Consider the following 23,918-nt stretch of genomic DNA (forward strand, 5'->3'; position numbering starts at 1 on the left):
AGAAATTCAAGGCCAGCCTAGGGTAATATAAAAGATATTGTCTTGGCCCAGCTGTGGTTGTTCATGCCTTTAACCCCAGCTCTCATGAGGCAGAGGCAGGTGGATCTCTGAGTTTGAGGCCAGCCTGGTCTACAGAGCCAGTTCCTGGACAGCCATGGCGACACACAGAAACTCTGTCTTGTAAAACAAAACAAACAAATAAAAAACAATCAACCAAACAACAACAACAACAACAACAAGAGAAAAGTGGGGGTTGTCTTTAAAAAAAAAAAAGAAAATATTGTTGAATTGTTTGAAGGGTTGGATGCAATAGATGAACACCTCCTGACAAGACAGTGCTATTGAAAGATACTAAGAACTTATCAAGATGCTTCTAAGACCCTCCCCTGAGTCAGGTGCTAGTTGGAATTTGGGACTTCAGGATTTACTGACTTGGATCTCCTGCGGATAGTGCCCTGAAATGGGCACTACAGCAAGCCCAGACAGTGATGCATTGAGGCTGTAGCCATAGGAACGTAGATGCAGAGGTCATGAGGCCTCCTGGGGAGTGGGAGGCCAAGGTGAGGGCCCAGATGGACTGAGTAAGGCACAGACGGTGGAGAGGGAGCAAAGAGATTGGGGGGGGGGGGGATCCAGCGACAACCTCCACCTGGCTAAGTATCTCTGGCACAAGCGTGGACTTGAACAACACAGCCCCCCTCCAGGCCGCCCCCAGCTGAGCTAGGGCAGGAAGCTGAGGAGCAGTACCACCCAGAGAGGTTTTTTCTTAGGTGCACTCTGCTTGGGCTATAGATTGGCACTAAGCTGTAGCTGAGGAGAAGCACAGAGAGGGGAAGCCTGTGACCTCAGAAGGCTTGTCTGGTACAGGAGGTCCCTGCCTCTTGGTTCGGTTCCAGATCTGCAGCCCACACGTAGCAGGATCCTAAGCGCTCACCACTTTTGTCTTCCTGATGTTTATATTCTCTGTGCAAAGCCTGTGGTCCCCCAGAGGACACAGTGGCCTGGGTACATGTACTTAAGAGATTCCAACCACCGCCCAGGCTTCCCTCTGTTCCTCCTCCTTTCCATGGCAACCCTCTCCCCTAAATTGTCAGAAGAATTAAGCCCATATTGGATGTTAGCCAGAAAGATTTAAACCACAAGAGACTCAGTCAAGCTTTGAGCTGACCCCTTCCTACCCTGGGGTCCCAGGTTGCCATGGCAACAGGTGACCATTGCCTGCGTTCTTCTGCTGATCCAAGCAGAGGTTCACCCCACCTTCCCATGAGTCTCTGTCACTGTGCAGGCAGCTTAAGGCCTGGAATGTGGTGTAGGTAAATCCCATGGCCCTGTGATCTCCCCAGACCACAGCAAGCAATAGTAGGAGAAAAATCTAGGGTACATGCTCTAGACTGGCACCATCTTGTGTCCTGAGCAGCAATGAGCCCATGGGGCCCAGGCTTCCCTTGGTCCCAGTACTGCCTAGAAGAGGCCAGAAAGCCAAGATATAACTAAGAAGGGATCTGGGGAAGAACATTCCAGGTTGCAGGCTCTGTGGTAGGAGATCTTTATTTGTGGAGAATGTTGCTTTCCAGGGAATGGCCCTTGTCCCCATAGGACATAGGTCAGCCTCCCCCCACTCCACCGCCACTGTCCTAATTAGGAGACATTACAAAACCACTTGGTGTCCATCCATCCATCCATCCAGTATCCTTGACCAGGGCTCCAGGGCAGCTGGTGGCAGAGCTCAGCCATTCCAACACTTGTCCACACAGGGTCTGCAGACCAGCTACTCTGAGAAGTATCTGAGAACTCTCCTCTACCCAAAGAAGCTGGGCAGCTGGTAAGGTCTGGGCATACCTCAGCAGGCAAGAAGATGAGGTTCTGGGAGCCATGTGTGGGAAGATGGGATTGGGTGAGTGCCGTGGAGGAGGTTCCTGTGAGTGGCATGGCGCTGGGAAAGAGTGGCCCAGCTTGGATGTGGCCTTGGAGCAGAGGGCTTCTCCTGAGGCTCCACCTACCCGCATCTGTCTGTAGCTCCGGTCCCATCTCCAAGCACAGCCTCCTGTCTCGGGCCTGGGCCTGCTCCCAACACTCCCTCTACACTCCACAGCCAGGTATGTGGTGCAGCGGAGGCCCAGGGTTAGACTGAGCCTTCGCCCGGAGAAGCTGGTGGGAAGGGTCAGCTCATTCCTCATATGTGGGCACAGCTGCCAGTCCTGGACAGGGGACATACTGGCCTGGCCTGGAAGGGATGGGGTCAGAGGCTGGTCCACTTTGCTCTCCTCATGCCTTCTTCCGGGGGCCGTAGGATTCCGTCTGCCCTTGAAGCTGGTGATCTCGGCCACTCTGACAGGAGCAGCCACTTACCAGGTGTGTCCTGCAGTGTGCAGTGCCCTCTGTCCCCAAGCCTCTGTCCTTAGTCCCCAAACCTGGGACAGCTCAGGCCCCAGTCAGATCCCCAGGTGTGTTCCCTCACCCAATCAGCTGCTCTGCACCTCCTGGAAACACTAGCTTACCCAGTGGGAGGGATGACAGCCCTCAGCAGGTTCAAAGTCAACATAAACAAGGATTCAAACTGTACCTCCATTGCTGACCTCTTGGGTGACCTTTTCTCAATCTCCCTGAACCTATTAACTCATCTATAACATAGAAGAAATAAAACCACTTTTCTACATTGGGAAGATTTTGTGAGTTGCCATGTTGGATAAATCACCACCACCTTCAGCATAACTCTCAGTGACAAACTGCCAGGGACTAGGGCTGTAGCTTAGTTGGTGGAGTGCCTGTGTACATACATAAAGCCCTGGTTTAATCCCCAGCATGATGGGAACACATGCCTGTAATCCCAGCACGGAGGAGGTAGAGGCAGGAGACTCAGAAGTCCAAGATCCTCCCCAGCTACAAAGTGAGTTTGAGGCCAGCTTGGACTAGAGGAGATCATGTCTCAAAACACAAACAAACAAATAAACAACAGCAATAAAAAAAACAACTGATGATATAGGTCTGGTTCCTTTCCATTTTATGAACTGGAAATTGAGGCTAGGAGAACCTAATTCAGCCACTTCCTACAGCTAGTATCAGGGCAATCAAAATTTGAATCCAAATCTTTCTAATTTTAATGCTTTTTTTTCCATGGAAAAACTTAAAATCTATCTCTCACACCTACCCATGTGTGTGCGTGTGTGTTTGTGTATGTGTGTTGTGTGTTTCTGTGTGTGTTTGTGTGTGTGTGTGTGTGTATGTGTGTGTAGACCAAAAGACAGCTCCCAGTATCATTCCTTAGCTGCCATTCACTCTGTGTTTTGAGACAGATCTCTCACTGGCCTGGCGCTTGCCAAGTAGCCTAGACTGGCTGCTTAGCAAGCACCAGGGACCTGCCTGTCTCTGCCTCCCCAGCACTGGGATTATAAGCAGGAGCCACCGCGCCTAGCTTTTTATATGGGTTCTGGAAATTCGAATTCAGGTTTATGCTAATCAAATGCAGTAAAGTTCACCAGGCACTTGACTGACTGAACTATCACCCCAGCCCAAAGTTGGAAATGTTTATATTCTGAATCTTAGATAGATAGACAAGTAGAGGGAAATAAATAGAGACAGCTGTATGGAGGCCTATCCTTGGCCTCCTGGGGCTAAAGTTATACCTTCAAGTCACATTCTGTTTGAAGGCAGAAGTTCCCACTATCAGTACAGTTGGGAGCATGTGGCTGCAGCCTGGTACAGTCTCCTCTAGTAGACTAGGAAACACTTTTTTTTTTTTTAGGGCGGCAGGGCCTGATATGCACACAGCTGGTCCCTAACCCCGACCTCATGGGTGGGGCTTTTCCAGGTGGCCCTGCTGCTGCTGGTGAGCGTAGTGCCCACTATGCAGAAGGTAAGGGCAGGGATCACCACGGATGTCTCCTACCTGCTGGCTGGCTTTGGGATCGTGCTCTCTGAGGACCGACAGGAGGTGGTAGAGCTGGTGAAGCATCACCTACGGGCTGTGGAAGGTGAGCTTGCCTGGTGTCCCTAACGGCCCTAGTGGGGACAGGAGTCAGGGCAGGCTGCCTTTGGTCATGCACCTTCCTGATCTGGGTCTCCACTCCTCATCTCAAAACATGGGCAGTTGGAGCTTCCGCAGTTCTGCAGCCTATGGTCCTTATCAACTTTGGTGACATCTTCCTCTCCTCCAGTCCCAGAGAGTCGTTGACCAACTAATTCTCTAGCTTTAGTGACAGAGAAGGTGTCTTGGCTTCTGTGTGACTTCGGGGTGGGAAGGGAGGAGAAGCCATGTTTGTGGGATGGGGTCTGGGATTTATGGGCAATCCTCTTAGCTCGGGCTGCACCTGGCAGAGCACCTGTTTTCTCTTCCCAAATCCTTGTCTATCTGGACCATCCCTCTCTCCCTGCTGCCCAGGAGACAAGTCTCTAGGCAGGGAACCACACCAGCTGCCCCTTCAGTGGTCCGATATAGCTTACGGCTACCTTCCTACCTACCCCCTACTCTCTCCCAGTCACTTTATGGGGACACATGGAGGAGGGGCCAGCCTCAGGTTGTACAACCAGGCACAGTAGATAGAAGGTAGATCTCCTGACATCCAAGTTAGGGCTCCCTTCCACCCTGTCATAAGGCCTGACAGTCATGACTCATGGAACTTGTACCATTAGTCCACATGAGGTTCCCTTGTTGAAATGAGCATTCTGGCTTTGGGGGATTAACAAGCCATGGCTGGAACTTAGGCAGCTAACATTGCAGATGGGGGTGTGGCTGCTTTGCCTGTTTTCCTGACACCATCCCAGGGCATGCTGATAGTGTAGGGTAGAGAATGGGGAGTATTTAGGGGAGCATGGGCTGCCAAGCCCTCCCTGGACAATTCCTTGTGGGCTTGCTGTGAGGGTCTAGAGTGAGGTTGACTGGCATGTGGGTTGAGAAACATGTCAGCTGCATCCGTGATATTCTTACACATGTATTCAGAGCTCTCTATCCACCATTACATTCTTACACAGGTCTTCAGAGCTTTCTATCTACTGTTACCGTTACAGAGACTGTGGACCTGGCTGTCTCTATGTCTGTGTGTGAGGTCAGGGGTGTGGGGGAGAGAGTTAACAGAGGGGTCCCACCCAGCATGGCCATCAGTGAAGCTTGTGATAGTCACAAGGACCTCTTGATGTCCAGCCATGTGGGCAGGAAGAGGGGAGCTGCAGGTAGATGCTAGGTAGGAATCTCTCTTTGCAGGGGTCACAGCAATGTAAGCAACAAAACCAAGGTGAAGGCCAGGTCTATGATTCAAGCTGCCCTTGCTCTTTCTTAGCTATCATATGTTACCGGACAGGACGGGACTGTAGAGAGTATCAGTTGGTGTTGGACCTAAGAACTGGAGTTGGGGCCCAGCGGCTTCCCCTGAGAGTGAGGTATAGGGTCAGAGGCTATGCAAGATCCTTCATCCCCCGACCACCCCGGCTCTCTCTCCCATCCAGCATGCTACATCTCGGCTCTGGTTTTGTCCTGCTCATTGACCTTCCTGCTCCTGCTCCGCTCCCTGGGGACTCACAGGTCAGTGACAGGCCCTGACACTCCAGGACAGAGGTAGGTCGGGGGTCCAAGTCCTGAGCACTTGAGGAATCCCAATCCAGGAAGGAGAGCAAAGCCTCAGGAGGCCAGGCTGCCATGGAGCACCCCTCCACCACCACTGACTGTATGTGGTGGGAGGAGAGGGTGGGTCTCACCTGCCCCAGGGACATGTGTGGTTGGCTTTGAGATCTGTGAGTGGTACAGGACACACCACATTGTCAGGGAGTTTGCCTGTGAGAAGGTGCCCTGGGAGGGCTGGTAAAGAAGAATCCAGTTCCAATGATCCGAGAGCGTGGGACTGAGGGAGAAGGGTACCAAAGGCAGAGTGACTGCATGAGAAAGAGCGAGAAGTGGGAGGATGGGGGGGGGGAAGAAATCCCGGAAGGTGGAGGGGCATTGGGGAAGTTGTTCCTGGAAATGAGCAATGCAGAGAACTGATCCACCTACTCTAGGTACTCGACAGGCCTCGGGAACTGAGACCACAAAACTGGCCCTACTTGCCCTGGCATTTGAGGCCCTCTGCCTTGCCTTCCTCCTGGTGGCCCACCTGGGTTCCAGTCCCATCATTCCCAGTGATCAGGTTGTGCCTCTGTCCGGGGTCTCCTAAGGCTACACAGACTTAGCTTTTCTGGAAGACTGCTTCCAGACTATTAATCTCCAGGCTCCTGCAACCCTAAGGTTCCCTGCTGATAGTCAGATGCTCACCTTGGGCTACCATTTAGAGAAACTCTATTATTCCCTGAGGTTACTTTTCTCAACCCAGGGCTAATCTTCAAGCACTGCACCGAGGGGCTAGCATGGACCTGGGTCTCCCGCTTCAAAGTACTCACCCATCTCGCCAAGCCATTGTCTGCTGGATGAGCTTCAGTGCCTACCAGACAGCCTTCTGCTGCCTTGGTGAGCCCCCTTGCCACAATTCCAGGGCTGGGCCCTGGTGGGGGGGATGGGTAGTTGGCAAGTGTTTTCCTGGGCTGGGTAGGGCAAGAGAAGTAGGAGGAACCTATCCCTCATCCCCGTTCTCTGCTCCATGCATCATGTGTTCAGGAAGCTTGCTCTGGATGATAGTGTAGGGGCCCCCTGAAAAGGGAGCGCTTCACATGAAGGTTCACTTGGGTAATTGTGGGCACAATGAACCTGGGTCTGGATGTGGCCCATGGCTGCTTCTGTAAGGGAGACTGGCCATAATGGGCTGCCTCAAGGAGAAGAGTTCCTCTTTCCTGGGGGAGCAAGTAAGGTTCCATAAGCATGGGACAGCTGTGTAGCGTGTTACCTGAGAGAATCTGGTCAGGTAACTCAAGTTCTAGACCATGTCTCAAGTTGTCTCCTTAGGAACTGCGAGAGACTTGGCCCCTCCTGCAAGTCCAAAGGCCAGAAGTGGCCTTGAGATCGTCCATTCCCACCCAGGGGAAGAGGGAAGATGACTTGAGGTGGAGGAAAGAGTAGAACTAAAAGTTGTGTTCCTCATCTTGGTCCACCTTAGACCTCCCATGCCCTCTGTATACATCACCCCAGGCGACTGTATGGGCTGGGGATTTCCACAGCCACACTCAGCACCTACAGCTAACTAAGCTCTGGTTCACAGGCACACACACACACTCATTGAAAAGGTAATTTGTGCCTGAAAACTCAGGATCAAGGTGGGAGCAAAACCAAGGATTCTGAGGCTACTGGAATCTTACAATAGCCCCCTAAGGCAGGAACTGTTATCCCTATTTTATAGAAGAATCCAGGGCCCAGGCAATGACATGGGATGGAGGTAGCCACAGAAACTTCCGAGAATACAGGGGCAAGCTGGTTCCCAGGGAACCTCCCATCTGTCCCCTTGCCCCTTCTGCCCCCTGCAGGGCTCCTGGTGCAGCAGATCATCTTCTTCCTGGGCACCACAGTCCTGGCCTTCCTGGTGTTTGTGCCTTTGCTCCATGGCAGGAACCTCCTGCTCCTCCGATCCCTGGAATCTACATGGTGAGTGAGGCAAGGATCAGGGCTCTTGGACTTTTCAGAGGGCCCTCTAATGGCACCCTTCCCTTGTCCTGCCTACATACAGGCCCTTCTGGCTGACTCTGGCCTTGGCTGTAATCCTGCAGAACATAGTAGCCCACTGGATCTTCCTGGAGACTCACCATGGCTACCCAGAACTGACCAACCAGTAAGATGGCCCCCAAGTTTGTGCTTCCCTCAGGTCCCAGACTCTTACCTCTTTCTGTAGATTTTACCTTCTAAAATGCCTCTTTCCTATCTGTCACAGAGCCAATCTTCTCCCAGGTGATTTTGGGGGTGATGAGAACCCATAGCCTTGCAAACCCAGGGCCTAGTTCATGGCAGACACATACTCAACCACTGAGCTGTCAGCCCAGCTCTGCCTGGAGCCTCTGGCTTTGAGGGTCACTGATATTCTCTTCCCCACAAACTCCTCTACACTTTGGAGCAATGGTGTGGGAAAAATCTTGGCTCCAAAAAGGAACCTGGAGTTTGTGGAGGAGTCGGGGGAGCTCGGAGGAGGAAGGCAGGAACGCCAGGGTTGTATAGATACAGGTGGAGGGTTGAGGAGATGGCTCAGTTGGTAAAGCGCCTGCCATGCTATCATGAGGACCTGAGTCCAGTTGATCCTCAGCCCCCACATAATGGCGGCACACTCATGAAGGATCCCCGCGGCTTGCTGGCCAACTTAGTCCTGCTGAATCAGTGAGCTCCATGTGGAGCAAGAGATCCTGCCTCAAAGCCAAGGTAGAGAGCCAGAGAGGAAGACACCTACTAGTAAACTTTGGTTTCCCTAAAGGCACAAAAGTACACCCAGAAAATGTCAGTCACTGGATAGCAACAGTGCCAGTTCTGGCCCGGCGCAGGACTCTGGGGGAGGCCTGCCTCAGCCTTTCTCCTCCCTCCCTCCAGGCGCATGCTCTGTGTAGCCACTTTTCTTCTCTTCCCTGTCAACATGCTGGTGGGCGCTGTCGTGGCCATCTGGCGGGTGCTCCTTTCTTCCCTCTACAATGCTGTTCACCTGGGCCAGATGGACCTCAGCCTGCTGCCACCAAGAGCCGCCTCCCTGGATCCAGGTAAGGTTCCTAGGCAGGGACTGGGGGGCTGAGCTGTTCAAGCAGCTGCCCGACCCTGACCTCTGAGCTGATCTGTGCATGTCGGCTTCTTGTGTGCAGCAGGTGTGTGAGCATTGCCAAGGCTCCATGGTGTAAGGCCATGTGGGTGCAGTGTGTGTCTGCTGCCAGGATTCCCTGAGTGTGTGCGCAGAAATGGCAGAGTTATTTGGTGCTGGACAATCACGTGCAGCGGGGTGGGTGTGGTGTATTCTAACAGGCGTGCCAGGGCCTGTATGCAGTGTGTGTGTGCCATGATTGGTTGGATGCCAGTGTGTACACATCTCCCCAGATGCCTCTTGCTGTTTCTGGGTACTTCTAGTCTGCCATGGGCTCCTCATGCCTTAGCATTCTGTCTCCAACCTATCCTAGGCTATCACACATACCGAAACTTCCTGAGGATTGAGGCCAGCCAGTCGCATCCAGCAGTCATAGCCTTCTGTACTCTGCTCCTTCATGCACCAAGTCCACAGCCCCGACCCCCGCTGGCCCCCCAGGACAGCCTCAGACCAGCAGAGGAAGAAGAAGGTACTTCTTCACCTGGGCTGGGGATGTAGACTCCTAGCTTCTCAGTGGGGGAGTCACAGAAGGCCTCTCCAAAATAGTGAGCAGCGGGAAGTCTCCCAAGTTCTGTCTTCCTGCTTCCTGTTGTCACCCTCCTGGCTGGGTCTGGGGTAACTTTTTCTCTAATATGGACTTACACACTGTGTGTGCAGAGAGACTAGAATGGCTGTACTGGTTCTGTTCTCCCCCCACCCCCCGCTTCCTCCTGGAGTGAGACACCCCCTCCTTCTCTGCCCAGGAGATCTATGGTAGGGTCGGATAGGCCCGCCCTCACTTCCCTGACCCCCACCTGCTGCTGTCAAGCCTGAGGCTTCTAGTTCACAGACCTCATCTTCTCTCTCCTCTTCCAACAGAAGGGTGGCAAACTTCTGCAGCCCAGTCTTCTGCTACTCCCCTAGTTGGTAACTGGAACCCTGAATGTGCATGGAGGTTTCAGACCCTTCTCAGGTCTGGGGCCTGTGAAAACTTGGCTGGAACTCATAGAAGATCTCTCTCTCCCTTCCTCCTTTCTTTCCTCCCTCCCTCCTTCCCCTCTCTGTCTCTCTCAGGGATGCAACTATTACAGACCAAGGACCTGATGGCCAAGGGAGCAGGACCCAAAGGCAGTCGGAGTAGGGCCCGCTGGGGTCTGGCCTACACTCTGTTACACAACCCAAGCCTGCAGGCCTTGCGGAAGGCAGCCCTAAGTGGTGCCAAGGCCAATGGCACCCAGCCCTGAGGGTGAGGAAAACCACAGGGTCCTGCTCTTATGTGCAGAGGCACATTCCAGCCTACCATCCTCCCTCCCATCCATGTCAGCACTTCCCCTCCCCCAGCGGCAGCTCTGCCAAGCCAGCAGATCCCTGTGGGATCAGAGAACTGGAGTCGCTGTGTCTGCACCACCAGCCTCAAGAGGACTTTGGTCTGTGCTTGTCCGCCAGGCTACCAGCTAAGGCTCTGGAGAAAACAGCTGGTGGGGTCTTAGTCCTGGAACTGGCAGAGCTGGGGTAGCCACACTAAGGCCTCTCTCTCCACACTGGTTCTGCCACCAGCCTGCTGGGCCTCAGTGAGGCTCCACCTTGCTCCCTACTGGTGATGAAAGGTCTGGATTTCTCCCATCCCAGCTGGCCCCACCTCAGTCCCAGCCCTCCCACCATGAAGGTGGAGTCTGTGTGGGCTTCTTCTCGGCCCCAGCTTTCTCCTTCCTCTCTCTTCCCCGCCACCCTTTCCTGTGCAGCCAAGTCAGACTCCAAGAGGCCCCACTGAGCTGCCCATTCCAAGAGCTACATATTTTTGTAGCTTTAATGCCGTTAGCTGTCATGAAAGAAGTTAGTGTGCTCCAGGAAATAAATGTGCCCCTGAAGAACGTTCCTCCTCACAGGGGAGGGCTCTCAGGGGAACCACCTACATTGTCAGTAAGCATCATCTGAGATTGATTTGGGGAAGTACGGGGGCTCTTGGGGTGCTGGGATGGACACTGGGTGAGGATAGAGAGGAGTCCCAGTTTTGCATGATGCTGGCTGGGGCCCCTACGACGCCATTCCTGGACTTGCAGGTTTTACGGAATGGGCAGGATCTGGGGCCTGGAAGCTGCAGGAATGGTGGAGACTCTAAAGGAATAAAGAAAGACAGGAAGGGGAGAGAGGTGTCATTCAGAGCAGAGAAGGCTAAAGGCAGTGGACCAAGGATGCAGAGGGACAGTAGAGACGCAGACACATTGAGGTTCTGGAGGAGATAGAAGATACATGAATCAGAGAGATGCTTCAGATGTGGTTCATTATGCCTCCCCACCCTGTTTGGGTCAGGGAACCTCAAAATCATATCTGTTTATTTCCAACTATAGATCAAACACATACACAACTCACCAGAGGTACCTCCTGGCTTTCAAACCCATGATCTGGGCTGCCCAGGGGTCAGAGAAAGCATGCTCTAAGTCCCCCTCAGACTACTACAAAACATCTTCTATGTGATGTGTCAATAACCCACACAGTCACAGGAGGATGACTCAGATTCTGCCTCTGCCCTTACCAAGGAGACTGTCACAAGCGAATACAATCTGGCTGAATCACAAGACAAGGGGGTCAAAGGAAGGGGCCTGGTTCACACCAGGTGAGAGATGATCTAAGAAAACATCTGGGAGGAGGTCATGTCGGAAACTGATTCAGCCAGATGAAGACCAGGAAAAGGGTATATTGGGGGAGAGGTAAGCAGAGGGTATGTAAAGACGCAGCTTCTTCGCAGGCCTTGTAAGAAGATACAGATAGGGGTGGTCCACATGGGAGAAGCCAGTCAGAGGGTCCATGGCTGGCTGGGAATTCCTGCTATACACTAAGGACAGTGGAAGCCACAAAAGACCAAAGCAAAGGAGTTGCTAGTTCACTTAGACATAGCAGTTCCCATGTTACTCTGCCCTAGATGGTAAGTGGCAGGTGCTATGGACCTTTAAGATGTCCATCCTGCTTAGTGGCACGTGGAGCAGAGAAGCTAGGCTCCACATCAGGACTGTCAGGTCTAGTCAACCAATCAACTGGACTTTTAGACACTACCGTCTTTGCGTTTTTGGGAAATGGGATCTCATGCAGCTCAGGCTGGCCTCAAATTTGCCATGTAGCATAAGTATCTGGTCTTCCTGACTTTATTTCCTGAGTGCCCACCTCCTGAGAGTCAAGATTAAAGGCATGTACCATTACTCCAGGGCCTCAAGCATGCCAGGCAAGCCCTCTGCCAGCTCAGCTATATTGCCAACCCTCTGTGATTTGATTTCTGACACACTTGAAACCCGGAGATGGGCATAAACTTACCCAAAGGAACAGCATAAAGGATATGGCTCCATCCTGGTGCTTTCGCTCAGAAGTGAAGATGTTCTTGACCCTGACTAACAAGGACTCAACAGGAGCCACAGGTCAGAGACGGATGAGGGAGAAGGAAAGCAAGCCCTACATGGGGACCCCAGTGTGGGGGAGGGGCTGGCCAGCTGCCAAACTCACAGCTGCTCCTCCAGACTCCTCAACCCCCTGCCTTCATTCTGCTGAGTTCAGCAGTCCTGGGGCTCTGCAGAGAGGGGCAGGCCTTCCCCTGAAGGTCACCAGACCTGTGTGCACATATCCATCCTTTAAAGGTGGGGAGTAGGGAGACACTTCTGGCCCAGCACAGGCCTGGAGCTCTTCAGAGTCTCTGCTGGCAGACCTATCTACAACCGCACCACTGTGTCTAGCCCCCAACTTCCAGTCTTTCCTTAGGTCAGTGGAGCATCCCTTGTGGGGCCATTTCCAATTACTAGAAGGAAAGCCAGAGGGCAGCATTATTCCTTTCCTTCAGGCTGTCTTCAATTTCTTCTTTGTCCTTGGTCCCCTACTTCCCCACCCTTCAGTCTCATTTCTTGCTCTTGTCCCATCTGTCCCCAACTCTATTCCTAACACTATTCCTGGGTCTACAACACATATCTTTCACCTAACCCCCTCCCAAAATGCAGAAAGCAATGCTCATGTTCCCACCCCACATGTCCAATGAGTTAGTTTGGAGACAAAAATATACAATTTGGCTCATGTTATGGCCCAGTGATGAGTCTGGACTCCCCTCCCATGTTACCCAAAACACCCAGCACATATGTCCTATGGGTCCCTGCCTTGTGTTGGTACAACTCTCACATGTGGCCATTCCATCCTCTCACAAGGACTCTTTGATCCCAACAGAATTCCAGGCAGACGAACGGGGGCATCAGAAATGCTGTTTATTTTTTTTTCCTGGCTACCCCAGACTGGCTAGCTTCTTTGGGGAGGCAGGTTACTGGTGCACACTTGGAAATAAAGGAGAGGCAAGAGTCTCGAGGAGCAGGCACAGGCTATGAGGATTCGGTGTGAGAGGAGAGAGAGGCCCAGCCAGGGACAGTTTCCACATTTCACCAGAAGACATTAAGAAGACAGGGAGAGCTTTTAGGCTCCCCAGCCCTTCCTGTAGTACTCCCTTCCCAGATCCTGTACTGGCCACTCCAGGTTCCCCTCCACCCCGGCCCCAGTACCCACTTGGGTGGCCTCCCCAAGCTCCTTACCTCAGTGCATAAAGTGGGCCAGGGTTAGGACATTGTTGTTGCCCTGTTAGCATGCAGCCCCTGATAGGAGCATAGGCAATGCTGTTAGCAGCAATTAGCACCAGAGACGATGGATTCTGGGATACAGTTCTACCCTAGCTGTTAGCTCTGAGCAGATCTACAAGTTGGAGCAACGAGTGGCCTGGAAGAGCTTAGAAAGGGAGGTAGGAAAATATGAAGTCCCCAGGCCAACCTCAGGCCTCACCAACCTCAGTACTTAGAAGGAACACTGGCAGGGTCAGGAGGAGCTGGAAAGGCCCTGGGGCTGCTCCAGCCAGCTGGGACAGGGTGTGGTTAGAAGCAGGCAAGGGAGAGAACAAGCAAGCTTTGGCCCAGGAGAAGCAGGCCCGAGAGCTGCTGCGCAGGCTTCCCTTCTGCTGCTATTGCAGCCTCCGGCACCCCGGCACGGCTGAGGTAAATGATAAACACATTGTCCTCGGGTCCAGACGGCTGTACCTCATTGTCAACCGTGTAGCAGCCCTTGCCCTCCACTGCTTTGCCATGGAACCTGCGCCCCAGGGTATCCTCGCTCCCCTCGCCGGGAGTGGCCAGTGCCACATTCACAGAGCTCTCAGCACTGCCTAGCTCATTGGTGGCCAGACAGCTATAGGTGCCCTCCTCCAGCTTGCCAAAGTCAGGGATAAGTAGACTACCGTTGGCAAAGGCCTGGAAGCGTGGCCGCCCGCTGGCTGCAAGGGCACCAGGTAGGGTACGTCCGTCGGTGCCTACGTTAGGACTGGCGATCTCCACTGTGCCACCAGGAGTGTGGATATGCCAGTGAAGCTGGGGGACTGGCTGTCCATCCACGTCACAGTGGAGTGCCAGCACAAAGCCAGGCCGCAGCTCTGCTCCATCCTGGCTGGGCTGGTAGCTTAGTTGCACGGAGGGTGCTGAGCAGGGCAGGGGTGGAAGACGGCTCAGTGGGGTGCCCTTCAGCACATGTGGTGAGGTACAGGCAATGTTGTCCCGTTCCGGAATAGACACTGCTGTAGCAGCCAGGGCCCATGTCTTGAACCACACGATGCCGCAGGTGCAGTCAAAAGGGTTGTCATTGATCTGCAAGTGAGACAGCGCGGTGAGGGGCTCAAAGGTGCCCTCAGCCAAAGAGTGCAGGCGGTTATGATTGAGCTGCAGAGAGCGCAGGGCACGGAGGCTGCGGAAGGCATCCCGAGGGATAAAGGCCAGCTCATTGCTGTCCATCTTGAGCAACTGCAGAGCGCTGAGGTTATGCAAGTCACTCCAGGCAAACTCGGAGATGAGATTGTGGCTGAGGTCTAGACTCTTGAGATGACCCAGAGAGACCAGGGCACCAGCAGCCACCGAGCGGATCTCATTGTGTGCCAGCCACAGTGACTGCAGCAGGGGCACCTCCTTAAAAGCTCCCTCCGGCAGACCTGGCAGCCTGTTGGCTGACAGACTCAGTAAGGTCACATTGGCTGGGAAGCCTGGTGGCACAGCCTCCAGGTCACGATAGGCACAGTCTACACTCTGGAAGCCATACTTCTCGCCACAGCCACAGGACTCCGGACAAGCTTGCACCAGGTTCAGGAGGACAGCCCAGCAAAGCAGGCACAGTGCCTGCATGGTACCTCCTACGGGGAAGGACATGCCACCCAGGTGAGTGAGCCTAAGGATTCACAGAAAGGACCTGTCCCTCCTCAGATCCCAACCATTAGAAGGCCCTGCAGAACCCAGTCAGAATCCAGCACCACCTAACCCACCACCCTCACTCCATAGGAGAAAAAACCTGAGGCCCATAAGAGGGCTTGGACTTGCCAAGGTTGTGTAGGCAGGCAAGGTGAAGACAGGATGGAAGTGGACCCCAACTTCTCCTCTGCACAGAGCTCTTTCTGCCTCGGCCTGTTCCTAGCTGACTTTATGACTTGAAATCTGTTTTCCAGTCACCCCCTCCCCCAGCACTTCACAGAACCTCCCTTCTGCCCTCCCACATCCTGGCTACAGCCCCTCCCACTGGAGCCCCCCATAGGTATGTTTTGCTGCCCTGGTCCAGACAAGGCCCCTTGTGCAATGCACACACACACACACACACACCCCTCCACCCCTCCCACTCTGTGGCCTGTTCTGTTCAAACTACCCCAGGCAGCTGCCTAAACAAACCAGCCAGGACTTCTCAACTAAGGCAGGGGGCCAGAGGCTCATCCCAATGCAGCTGGGAGTCCTGGGGTTGAGACTGTCCAAGCAGATGCTGTCTGGATGGCTCTGAGAAAGGACCTGTTCCAAGTTCGTCAAACCCACAGGGGTAGAAGAACAAACCAGCCCGGACCTCCACCCTGACTCCCTTACCCCCAGCAGTGGGGGCCCCTTTTTCCCTGACTTACCTCCAAACTGCTCTTCCGAAGGCAAGCTGAGGCTCCTTTAAGATGGAACTGAAGTCCCAAAGGACTGGATTGCCTGGAAGCCCACAAGGCCAGGACTGCCCGGGCAGGACCAGGATGCTGGAGGAGGAGGCTGCCTGCTTTGTATACCCGGCTGACCAGGGTGCCGGGACAGCACCGAGCAGGGACTGCAGGGAAGACTGTGTAGCCTGGACTCCTTTAAACAAAACAAAAATGAGCTTCAGCAACAGGCACCCTGCTTCAAAAATGACACCAGAAACTGGAGGGGGAAGGGGGGCAAATTTTGGGTTTTTATATGTGCTCGCCCTCTCTCCCCCTCCTCTCTCTCTCTCCTCTCTCCTCTCTCTCTCTCTCTCTCTCTCTCTCTCTCTCTCTCTCTCTCTCTCTCTCTCTCAAGCTCCAACTTCCTTAAAGTCACAGCACTATCTGGGCAGGACCCAAGAAAAGATGAGGCCAGAAAGGGTCCCCTTTTTTTTTTTTTCTAATGGGGGAAGGGTGAGAAACTAGATCTAACAGAAAGTGGGAAATTTCTAACCTCGCCTCCAAGAAGGAAAAAGCAGCAAGCAGCAGCCCCTTCCTCCCCTCCTGGCTGTGCTGCTGTTTGTGTGTGCAGCTGAGTGTGTGCTGTGGGCTTGGGAGGGGAGAGGAGTAGGTACTGCTGTGTGTGGAAGAGTCTCTCTCTCTCTCTTTCTCTCTTTCTCTCTCTCTCTCTCTCTCATGTGTGTGTGTGTGTGTGTGTGTGTGTGTGTGTGTGTGTGTGTTAGAGACATGCAGCAGTAGACCCCACGCACATAAGAATTTGAGACTGCTTACATGTGTCTTTGTATATGGGTATGCATTACTCTCTTTGTGAGTATGTATTCTTGCATGTCTCTTTTGGTGTGTGTGTGTGTGTGTGTGTGTGTGTGTGTGTGTTGTGCTGGGTTGTCTCTATGAAAAACTGTAAGGGCCAAAGTGTAGGAAACAGCCACCAGGTTCAAGCCCCTGGGTGAAAAACTAAAATGAAAGGCGGTTCTTCTTCTTTTTTTTTTTTCTAAGTAAATATATCCTGTAGGCTGAGGTTGTTGGGCAGGGAACACCCAAGGCCCCAGCTCAGCCCCACACTGAGTGGGTGTGTGCAGGCGGGATGACAGGCATGACAGCATGCCTGACAGAGAGCAGAAATCAGCTCAGTCTTGGCAGAGGTATCCCTGGCTGGAGAATCTGAACACCCTGGCTTGCAAAGAGGTTCCAGGGTCCAGGACCCAGCTCGCAGAGCAATGTTGAGGGACCTCACTTCAGGAATAGCCTCTGGCTCAGTCCCCACAGTGTTCAAGACCTGTCATAGATGCCAGACAGTGTGATCAGCTTTGCCACTTGTGGGATCTGCCATCCCACAGTGTGTGAGGGGGGCAGATCTCTCTTGTGGGGAGGGAATAAGACCTTTCTCTCTAAACAGGAAGGAATGGGATAGGAATGGAGCGAGGAAGAGGCCCGAGCCAAAGGATCTGGAGTGGAAGTAGAAGACAAGGAGCCAGAAAACAAATTCCTAGCATGGACTGCTCAGCCCTCTACATAGAACCTCTCCGTCTCCCCCGTATCCTCACCCACGCGCCCTCTTCCTGTCTGTTAACTTGATAGAGTCTTTTGTGACTTAGTTTACCCTCTCAGCAAGGCCAAGGGGAACCGGGAATTGCCACTGACTGAAAGTATACAAGGAGCCCCATCCCAGCTCCTCACACCCCCTTCCTGCTATGAAACTGTCGAAGACCCCAGAGTGCTGCCTGTAGGCACCAAGTATGAAGCTAGGATGCTACTGTAGACTCCTTTAGATGTGCACTTCTCTGCCCTGCCCCCAGGAAGCCCTTTTTCCCACCTTGCTTATTTTGCGGAAGGGTTTGGGGCAAGTCTTGAATTGGGTAGAATAAGCAGAGAGTAGAGGTTTGCGTATCCAGATTTAACAAAGGAGGGGAATCTATGACCTCGGCGTCTGTCAGGGGCAACTTCCCAGTGACTAAGGCTTCCCTAGGTTTCTCAGAACACAGCTGCACACACCGACACTGAACAAAGCCCATGTCATCAGCGGGTCCCCCAAGGAGTTCACAGTCCCCATCCTACCCTACCCTTAGGTAGCTAAGGACAGATCAACCACCCTCCCTACCCTTGACCCGTCCTGGGACTGCTCCCTTCTGGCACAGACAAGAGAAATCAAGTGGCGCATATCTTTAATCCCAGCACTCAGGAGGCTGAGGCAGGTGGATCTCTGTGTGTTTGAGGCCAGCCTGGTCTGCATAGTCCCAGGACAGCCAGGGCTGCGTAGAGAGAGACTCTGTCTCAAAAACAAAAATCAAACAAAACAATAAAAGAAGAAAGAAAGACAAGTCTGGCTTGCTCTCCTCACTAACTGTCCTCACTGACTCTGTGGCCTTCCTTTCCCACTCCTGATCCGAGTTGCAGTTGTTTGTTCTGTCATGGGGAGGTGCCTTGGCTTGCAGGCTGTTATTGAACCTGGTACCCAGAAGCCCTTGGGTGAATTAGTGAATTGGTGGGTCATCAGATGTCACAAAGTATTTTAGGGTTCATCTGTTCTCTTTGTGGTGGCACAGATGGGAACTCTAGGCCGATGGGAGAAAGAATATGCCCAAGGAAAGTTCCTTACGATGAAGGCCCTTCAGGAAAAGCTGCATAAAATGCAAGGAAGCCACACTTTTCAGGGATGGGGACCCGACACTAACTGTCCCAGGAATAGCAATCTTGGTCTCCTCATTCCCCACCAGGAAAGCTCTTGGTGGTAGCCAAACACCAGTCCCCAGAATTCCATTGCAGAACAGCCCTGGAGGCTGAGGGCAGGAGAAGCAAGTGGAGGTGGCTCTCCCAAGCAGAAGAGATCATATGTGTAGTCGCTGGTAACTCTGCCTTAACCCAGGTACAGCTAAGGCCATCAAGATAGAGGAGTGCCTACTCTGCCACCCAAGGGCGACTGACTGGTCAGAGTAGACCCCAAATGACCTTCGGTGTATTTACATAGTGGGGTCTGTAGAGCGCCCCCAGCGGGACACTGAGGGTAGTTCATAGCTGTTCCAGGGCACAACCTCTTCAAGGAACTGTTTCCTGCCCCACTGATGATCCCTGACCAAGCTCTTCCTGCCAAGACCACACCAGAGGATACAACGCAGCAGGCCTCATTCTCCTCCCAGCCTGTTGCTAGCTTCCTGCCCACGACTGGGGCCATCCTCGCTCAGGTGGGAGTGGCCCTAAGAAGATATGTGAAACCTTGATTGTCGCCCAGAGGCACAAGGTTGGAGAACCTTCCTCAGAAGCCCCCTGTGCCATCTTGGTCTTCAGCAGCCCTCAAAGGAGGGGCATGGAGGAAAGAAGAGGGAAGAACATCCCCTCCTGCCAGCCCCGGTCCTAGCTCCCAGGGTTCTCTGGCAGCTTGCAGAGTGGTTAGCTCTGGTTTGCTTGCTGGCCTTTCTAAGATGCAAGATTGCCACTGCTACATCTAAACAGCCTCAGTAGATGGTGACAGTTGGTTGACTCTCACGTCCCCCTTTTCCCTTCTGCAGACTCAGCCTTCTCTTCCTCCTCCCACTCCTCCTCCCCTCCTGTCCCGCCACCTCCCACTAAAGCAGCCAGTCCCACACCAGCTGTGGCTGCTCAGCTGGAAGGCCCTGGCCCACAGAGGCCTGTGGGGGCCTCTGAACCATGCCAGACCACATCAGCTTTTCCTGGAAGGCAGCAAAAAGATCCCAAAGAGAAAATGGAGGTGTGGGGAAGGGGGTGGGGGATGGGCCAGAGCCAGCAGGGAGAGAAACAGAAACAGGAATGGAAATGTCTTGGAGAAAGGGTAACAGAAAGTCACAGCCAGCCTGAGGCATGGGGTGTCTGTCTGGGGGCTGGGGTGACCCAGGGAGAAAGGAAACCAGGAGGAAGCAGGCCTGGGAAGAGATGGAAAAGGGCTGGAGTCTGAGATAGAAACACGCTGTCACCGTATCACACTGCCCTACTGAAGGGCAGAGCTGACCTCTGACCCACACCAAATGCCCTCCAAACAGCTTGGAGGGATCCTTAGGAGGAAGCTAGCTCACTCCCACTGAGATTCATGTCACCAGTGGGTCTCCAGGGAGAAGAGACGGGGTATGGAGAGCCCTGGACTGCCCATGACACGGCATGCATGTGAAAGGTGAGCCTGTGCTGACTTTCTGCATCTGCTTGCTCCTGTGTACATGTGTGTGTGCACTGGAGCCGGCATGAGCTCACGGTGTGCACCTTCAAGAGTATGGATGGGGGACGCAGGGCACACTCAGTTTTCTCTGCTCTGTCTGTCTCTACCTGGAGGCCCCCACTGGCCCTATTCTAGCCAGGCCTGACTGTACACGGGACAGACTTACCCGTTTCTTCTTCGCCTTCCATGGACTCTTCCCACCGCTGAAGAGTGAGTGTTTCTTGTTTTGGGATCTCTGACCTTGGAAACCATGGGCCTATGGCTGGCCAGCTCCTGGCTACTGCTCACTCACTGACACTCTTAGTCCTTGTACATGTCTATTATAAGGTTTACTCACGTCTTTCCTTTTGAGATTTGTTCAAAGGCTCCCAGAAGGGCCTGTCGACCGCCTTGTACACACAGCCTTCTGTCGCTGGGCTTCATCTGTCCCTTCCAACCCTTCCTCACTAATCTTTTCTAAATATTTCTTGTCTATCTCTCCAATCTAAGTGTAAGCCCCACATGGGTGGGGACATAATTCTGTTCACTGCTGTCCCTCAGGGCTTGACATTCAGAAGATGCTCAGTAGCCACCGAGTGACAGAGTGAAGTCTCAGCCCAGCCTCTAGTGGAAAGCCTTTACTCAGGTATCTTCTGTCACCAGGGACTCCTCAACCCAGTTCTTTTGTACCACTGCCTGTTCCTGGCCCACCCTTGCTGGCTTCTAATCTTTTCTTCTGCCCTCAGGGATGTTCTGAGCCGTAGAACTCACAGGGACACATTTCACAAGAGTCCTTTTGGTCTTCCCTACTGTCCTGGCTAGTTTTATGTCAGCTTGTCACAAGTTAGAGGGACCCTCAATTGAGAAAATGCCTCCCCCACCTTGGCCTTTGGGTAATCATGTGGGGGTGTTTTCTTGGTTGATGTTTGGTGTGGGAGAGTCCAGCACACTGTGGGTGGTGCCACCCCTGGGTTGGGGGTCTTGGGTTCTGTATGAAAGCAGCCTGAGGAAGCCACAAGGAACGAGTGTTTAGACAGCATCCCTTCATGGCCTCTATATCAGCTCCTGACTCCATATTCCTGCCCTGTTTAAGTTTCTGCTCTGAATTCCCTCAGTGACAGCATGTGACCTGAGAGCCAGAAGCTGAAATAACCCTTTCGTCCCCAAGTTTACGGTCATGGTGTTTATCACAGCAACAGAAACCTTAACTAAGACATCCACACTGGTCCTAAAGATTTCAAGAATACAGGCCCAGTGGTCTGCAAGATGACTCAGTGGATAAAGATGCCTGCCTTTAAACTTGACAACCTGAATTTGAGCTCCAGGACCACATGGTGGAAGGAGGGAACTGACACCTGCAATTTAACTCCTGATCTTTACATGGGTCTGTGAAGGGTATGCCAGGATTATATGTGGGTGAGAGCAACAGTTTAGTTTTGTGGCAAAGCCAAGCCTGGAATGGGAGAGTAGGAACACACCATCTGCTGGGCTGGGAGAAAGGAATGAACTTGATGGATAGAGGCTTGGGGAGCAGTGCAGAGAGAAGGAGAAGAGGGGGAATGGGGACATAGTAAGAATCAGGAGAGGTAGGAACATGGAGACCTGTGATGGAAAAGGCTGGGGACAGCTGCAAGAAAGGCCAACCTCTGGCTAACAGCAGAGGACCATGTGGCAGAGCTGACACATGCTCATCTCTAAAAGGTCAGGCTGCAGTCTGTTTCCATGCAGCCTTGCTTCCCGCATCAGCAACCAGAAGCTCCTGAAAACAGAGCTTGGTTTTTCTCTTCCAGGGAGCTGCAAGGAGGTACAGGGCATCATATATGTCTTCTACAGGGTAGAGGGGAGTAGGGTACCAGGCTGGAGACGGAAGCAGGAAGGAAATCTGGTCGAGCTGCTGGGTGAGAAAGGGGAGGGCAGGGAAGCAAAGCTGTGCTGAATTTAGCCCAAGGGAACTTGCCCTGAAGAAGGAAAGATGGTATTTAGTCTGCCTGGGGAAGTGGCACTGGCTGCAGAGACTTTAAGGTGGCAGCCGAGATAGGGCAGCATGCCGGACAGCTAATGAATGTGTCAAAGCTCAGAGAAAGAAGAACATGATTGTTGTGGAATAGTAATTGAAGATGTGTTTCATTTGTTTATTCTGTGGCACATTTGTTTAATGATGCAAAGATGTGTTGCATTCTTTTCTATTGCATTTGTTTAACTCTGTGAAGCTTTGTTACTTTGCCTGTCTAAAACACCTGATTGGTCTAATAAAAAACTGTGCAGCCAGTAGCTAGGCAGGAGAAAGGATAGGTAGAACTGGCAGGCAGAGAGAATAATAGAAGGAGAAATCTGGGAAGAGAGATGGAAGAACAAGAAAAGGAGAAGAGGAGGAGGACTCTAGGGACCAGTCACCCAGATATACAGCAAGCCATGGAGTAAGAAGCAGAGAAAGGTATAGAGAGAAAGATAAAAGCCCAGAGGCAAAAAGTAGATGGGATAATTTAATCTACTTTTTAATAAAAAGTAGATGGGATAAGTTAAGAAAAGCTGGCTAGAAATAAGCCAAGCTAAGGCCAGGCATTCATAAGAAAGAATAAAATTCCATGTGATTTATTTTGGAGCTGGGTGGTGGGCCCCCAAAGAGTTAAAAGTAAAACAAACAAACAAACAAATAAAAATCACAAGGAAGCTCAAATAATATTTCTAAATTTTAAGGAAGTAGAGCATGCTAATCATCTCTACATGAAATCAAACAGAGATGCTTTGACTGAATCCCCTCCCCCAGGCTTAGTTCTCCTCCTTCCTGTCCTATTGCTGCTCTACAGGGGAATCTCTGTCCTGTGGGGTCTGTATTTACTTCTGCTGCGGTCACATGCCACAGTCCTGTACAGAGAACCTGCAGGGCTCTGGCAAGGCAACAGGTGGAGACCCACGTACTCTGAATAAATATGTTACTTACCCTGCAAGCTGCCTAGTAGCTTTTATTCCCCCTCTGTTACAAATACCCCTCAAGGAGCAACTAGAAGTTAGTGCTTGTAAACTGGGGTGCTTGGATGGAGAAGGAAAGGGTGTGACGACACAAGGGCGGGAAGAAAGCCCTATAGTGGCCATCAACCTGCAGACCCCAGGGAGAGGCAGGAAGCAGATCCCACCTGCCACAGCCCATAGAGTAAACCAGCCCTGAGGACTTCTTGACTGTATAAGCCCTCACATGCAGGCCTGTGATACAGTACATTTGTGTCATTTAAGTCACCTAGTTTTGGGTGTATCCGTGTGGAAAACAATCTATGAAAACTAAGGTTTCATTTCACTTATATAATCCTCTTTCATCCCTCCCTAACCCTTCTCATTTTGCTAGTTAAAATAAAATGAGGTTAGGGGACTGAAGAGATGCCTCACCAGTTAGGAGCACTGGCTCTTCTTTCAGAGGACTCTGGTTCAATTCCCAACACCAACATGGTGGCTCACAACTTTCTGTGACTCCAGTTCAAGAGGATCAGACACCCTCTTCTGACCTCTGAGGGTACCAGGCACGCCTGTGATACATAGTCATATATGTAGGCAAAACACCCATATATATATATAATAAAATGAAAATTTGTTAAAGTTTTAAAATATTCTTGGGGCAGGTGAAACGGCTCAGTAGATAAAGGTGCTTGCTGCTAAGCCTGACGACCTGAGTTCAAGCACCATAACCCCTGTAGAGGGGTTAAGGAGAGAACCGATTCCAGCAAGGCATCCTATGACTGCCACCCTGATGGCAAGTACATACCCACACACATGCATCAACATACACACAGATAAGTGAGTAATTCTTGGTTGTTCTGTTGGTCACACTGAACATTAAGCAATACAGGTGTGCAGCGGCACTTCCCATTCCAGAACTGTGGCTCTCTAAGGTTTCCTGCCCCAAGAGACTTGGGTTTCTCTCTTCCCTTTTATTCTCCTATAATTAAGTCACTCATAGTCTTACCTGTGCACCATAAAGGACTGTAATATTTATACGATTCTGAGGTCTCAAGTACAATGTTCGCGTTTGTTCACAGACTCTAATGGTTGCTTTTTTAAAAAATCAATAACCTGATAATACATTCTTGTGTCTGTGTGAGCATAGTCCATTGCCACTACTGAGCCAAGGACCATC

The 23,918-nt window shown here is 52.2% G+C and overlaps 2 protein-coding genes across 6 annotated transcripts in view; one reads left to right on the forward strand and one right to left on the reverse strand.

Annotated features, from left to right (window-relative positions):
* The window catches only part of Stra6 (signaling receptor and transporter of retinol STRA6), a 29,302-nt gene extending 18,722 nt beyond the window's left edge, over nt 1-10,580 (forward strand). For all 5 annotated transcript variants that reach the window (XM_048423695.3, XM_085689123.2, XM_085689124.2 and 2 more), the window contains 11 exons: nt 1,755-1,822; nt 2,017-2,096; nt 2,291-2,352; nt 3,809-3,971; nt 5,440-5,515; nt 6,297-6,430; nt 7,378-7,495; nt 7,578-7,679; nt 8,423-8,586; nt 8,995-9,150; nt 9,735-10,580. In XM_048423695.3, the coding sequence (XP_048279652.3) occupies nt 1,755-1,822; nt 2,017-2,096; nt 2,291-2,352; nt 3,809-3,971; nt 5,440-5,515; nt 6,297-6,430; nt 7,378-7,495; nt 7,578-7,679; nt 8,423-8,586; nt 8,995-9,150; nt 9,735-9,904 (1,293 nt within the window). In that variant the 3' untranslated portion in view covers nt 9,905-10,580. The remainder of the gene's footprint in view (nt 1-1,754; nt 1,823-2,016; nt 2,097-2,290; nt 2,353-3,808; nt 3,972-5,439; nt 5,516-6,296; nt 6,431-7,377; nt 7,496-7,577; nt 7,680-8,422; nt 8,587-8,994; nt 9,151-9,734) is intronic.
* Nucleotides 10,581-12,878: 2,298 nt separating this feature from the next.
* On the reverse strand, nt 12,879-14,836 carry Islr (immunoglobulin superfamily containing leucine rich repeat). The gene has a single exon (XM_048423697.3). It carries the CDS (start codon nt 14,834-14,836, stop codon nt 13,547-13,549), a length of 1,290 nt encoding a protein of 429 aa, XP_048279654.1. The 3' UTR covers nt 12,879-13,546.
* Nucleotides 14,837-23,918: the final 9,082 nt, after the last annotated feature.

This window comes from Myodes glareolus, chromosome 4 (assembly GCF_982192425.1).
Source record: "Myodes glareolus chromosome 4, mMyoGla1.1, whole genome shotgun sequence".
Taxonomy (NCBI): Eukaryota; Metazoa; Chordata; class Mammalia; order Rodentia; family Cricetidae; genus Myodes; species Myodes glareolus.

Coding starts and splice junctions, on each gene's coding strand:
- Islr (XM_048423697.3), bottom strand. CDS start 14,836: ATGCAGGCACTGTGCCTGCTTTGCTGGGCTGTCCTCCTGAACCTGGTG.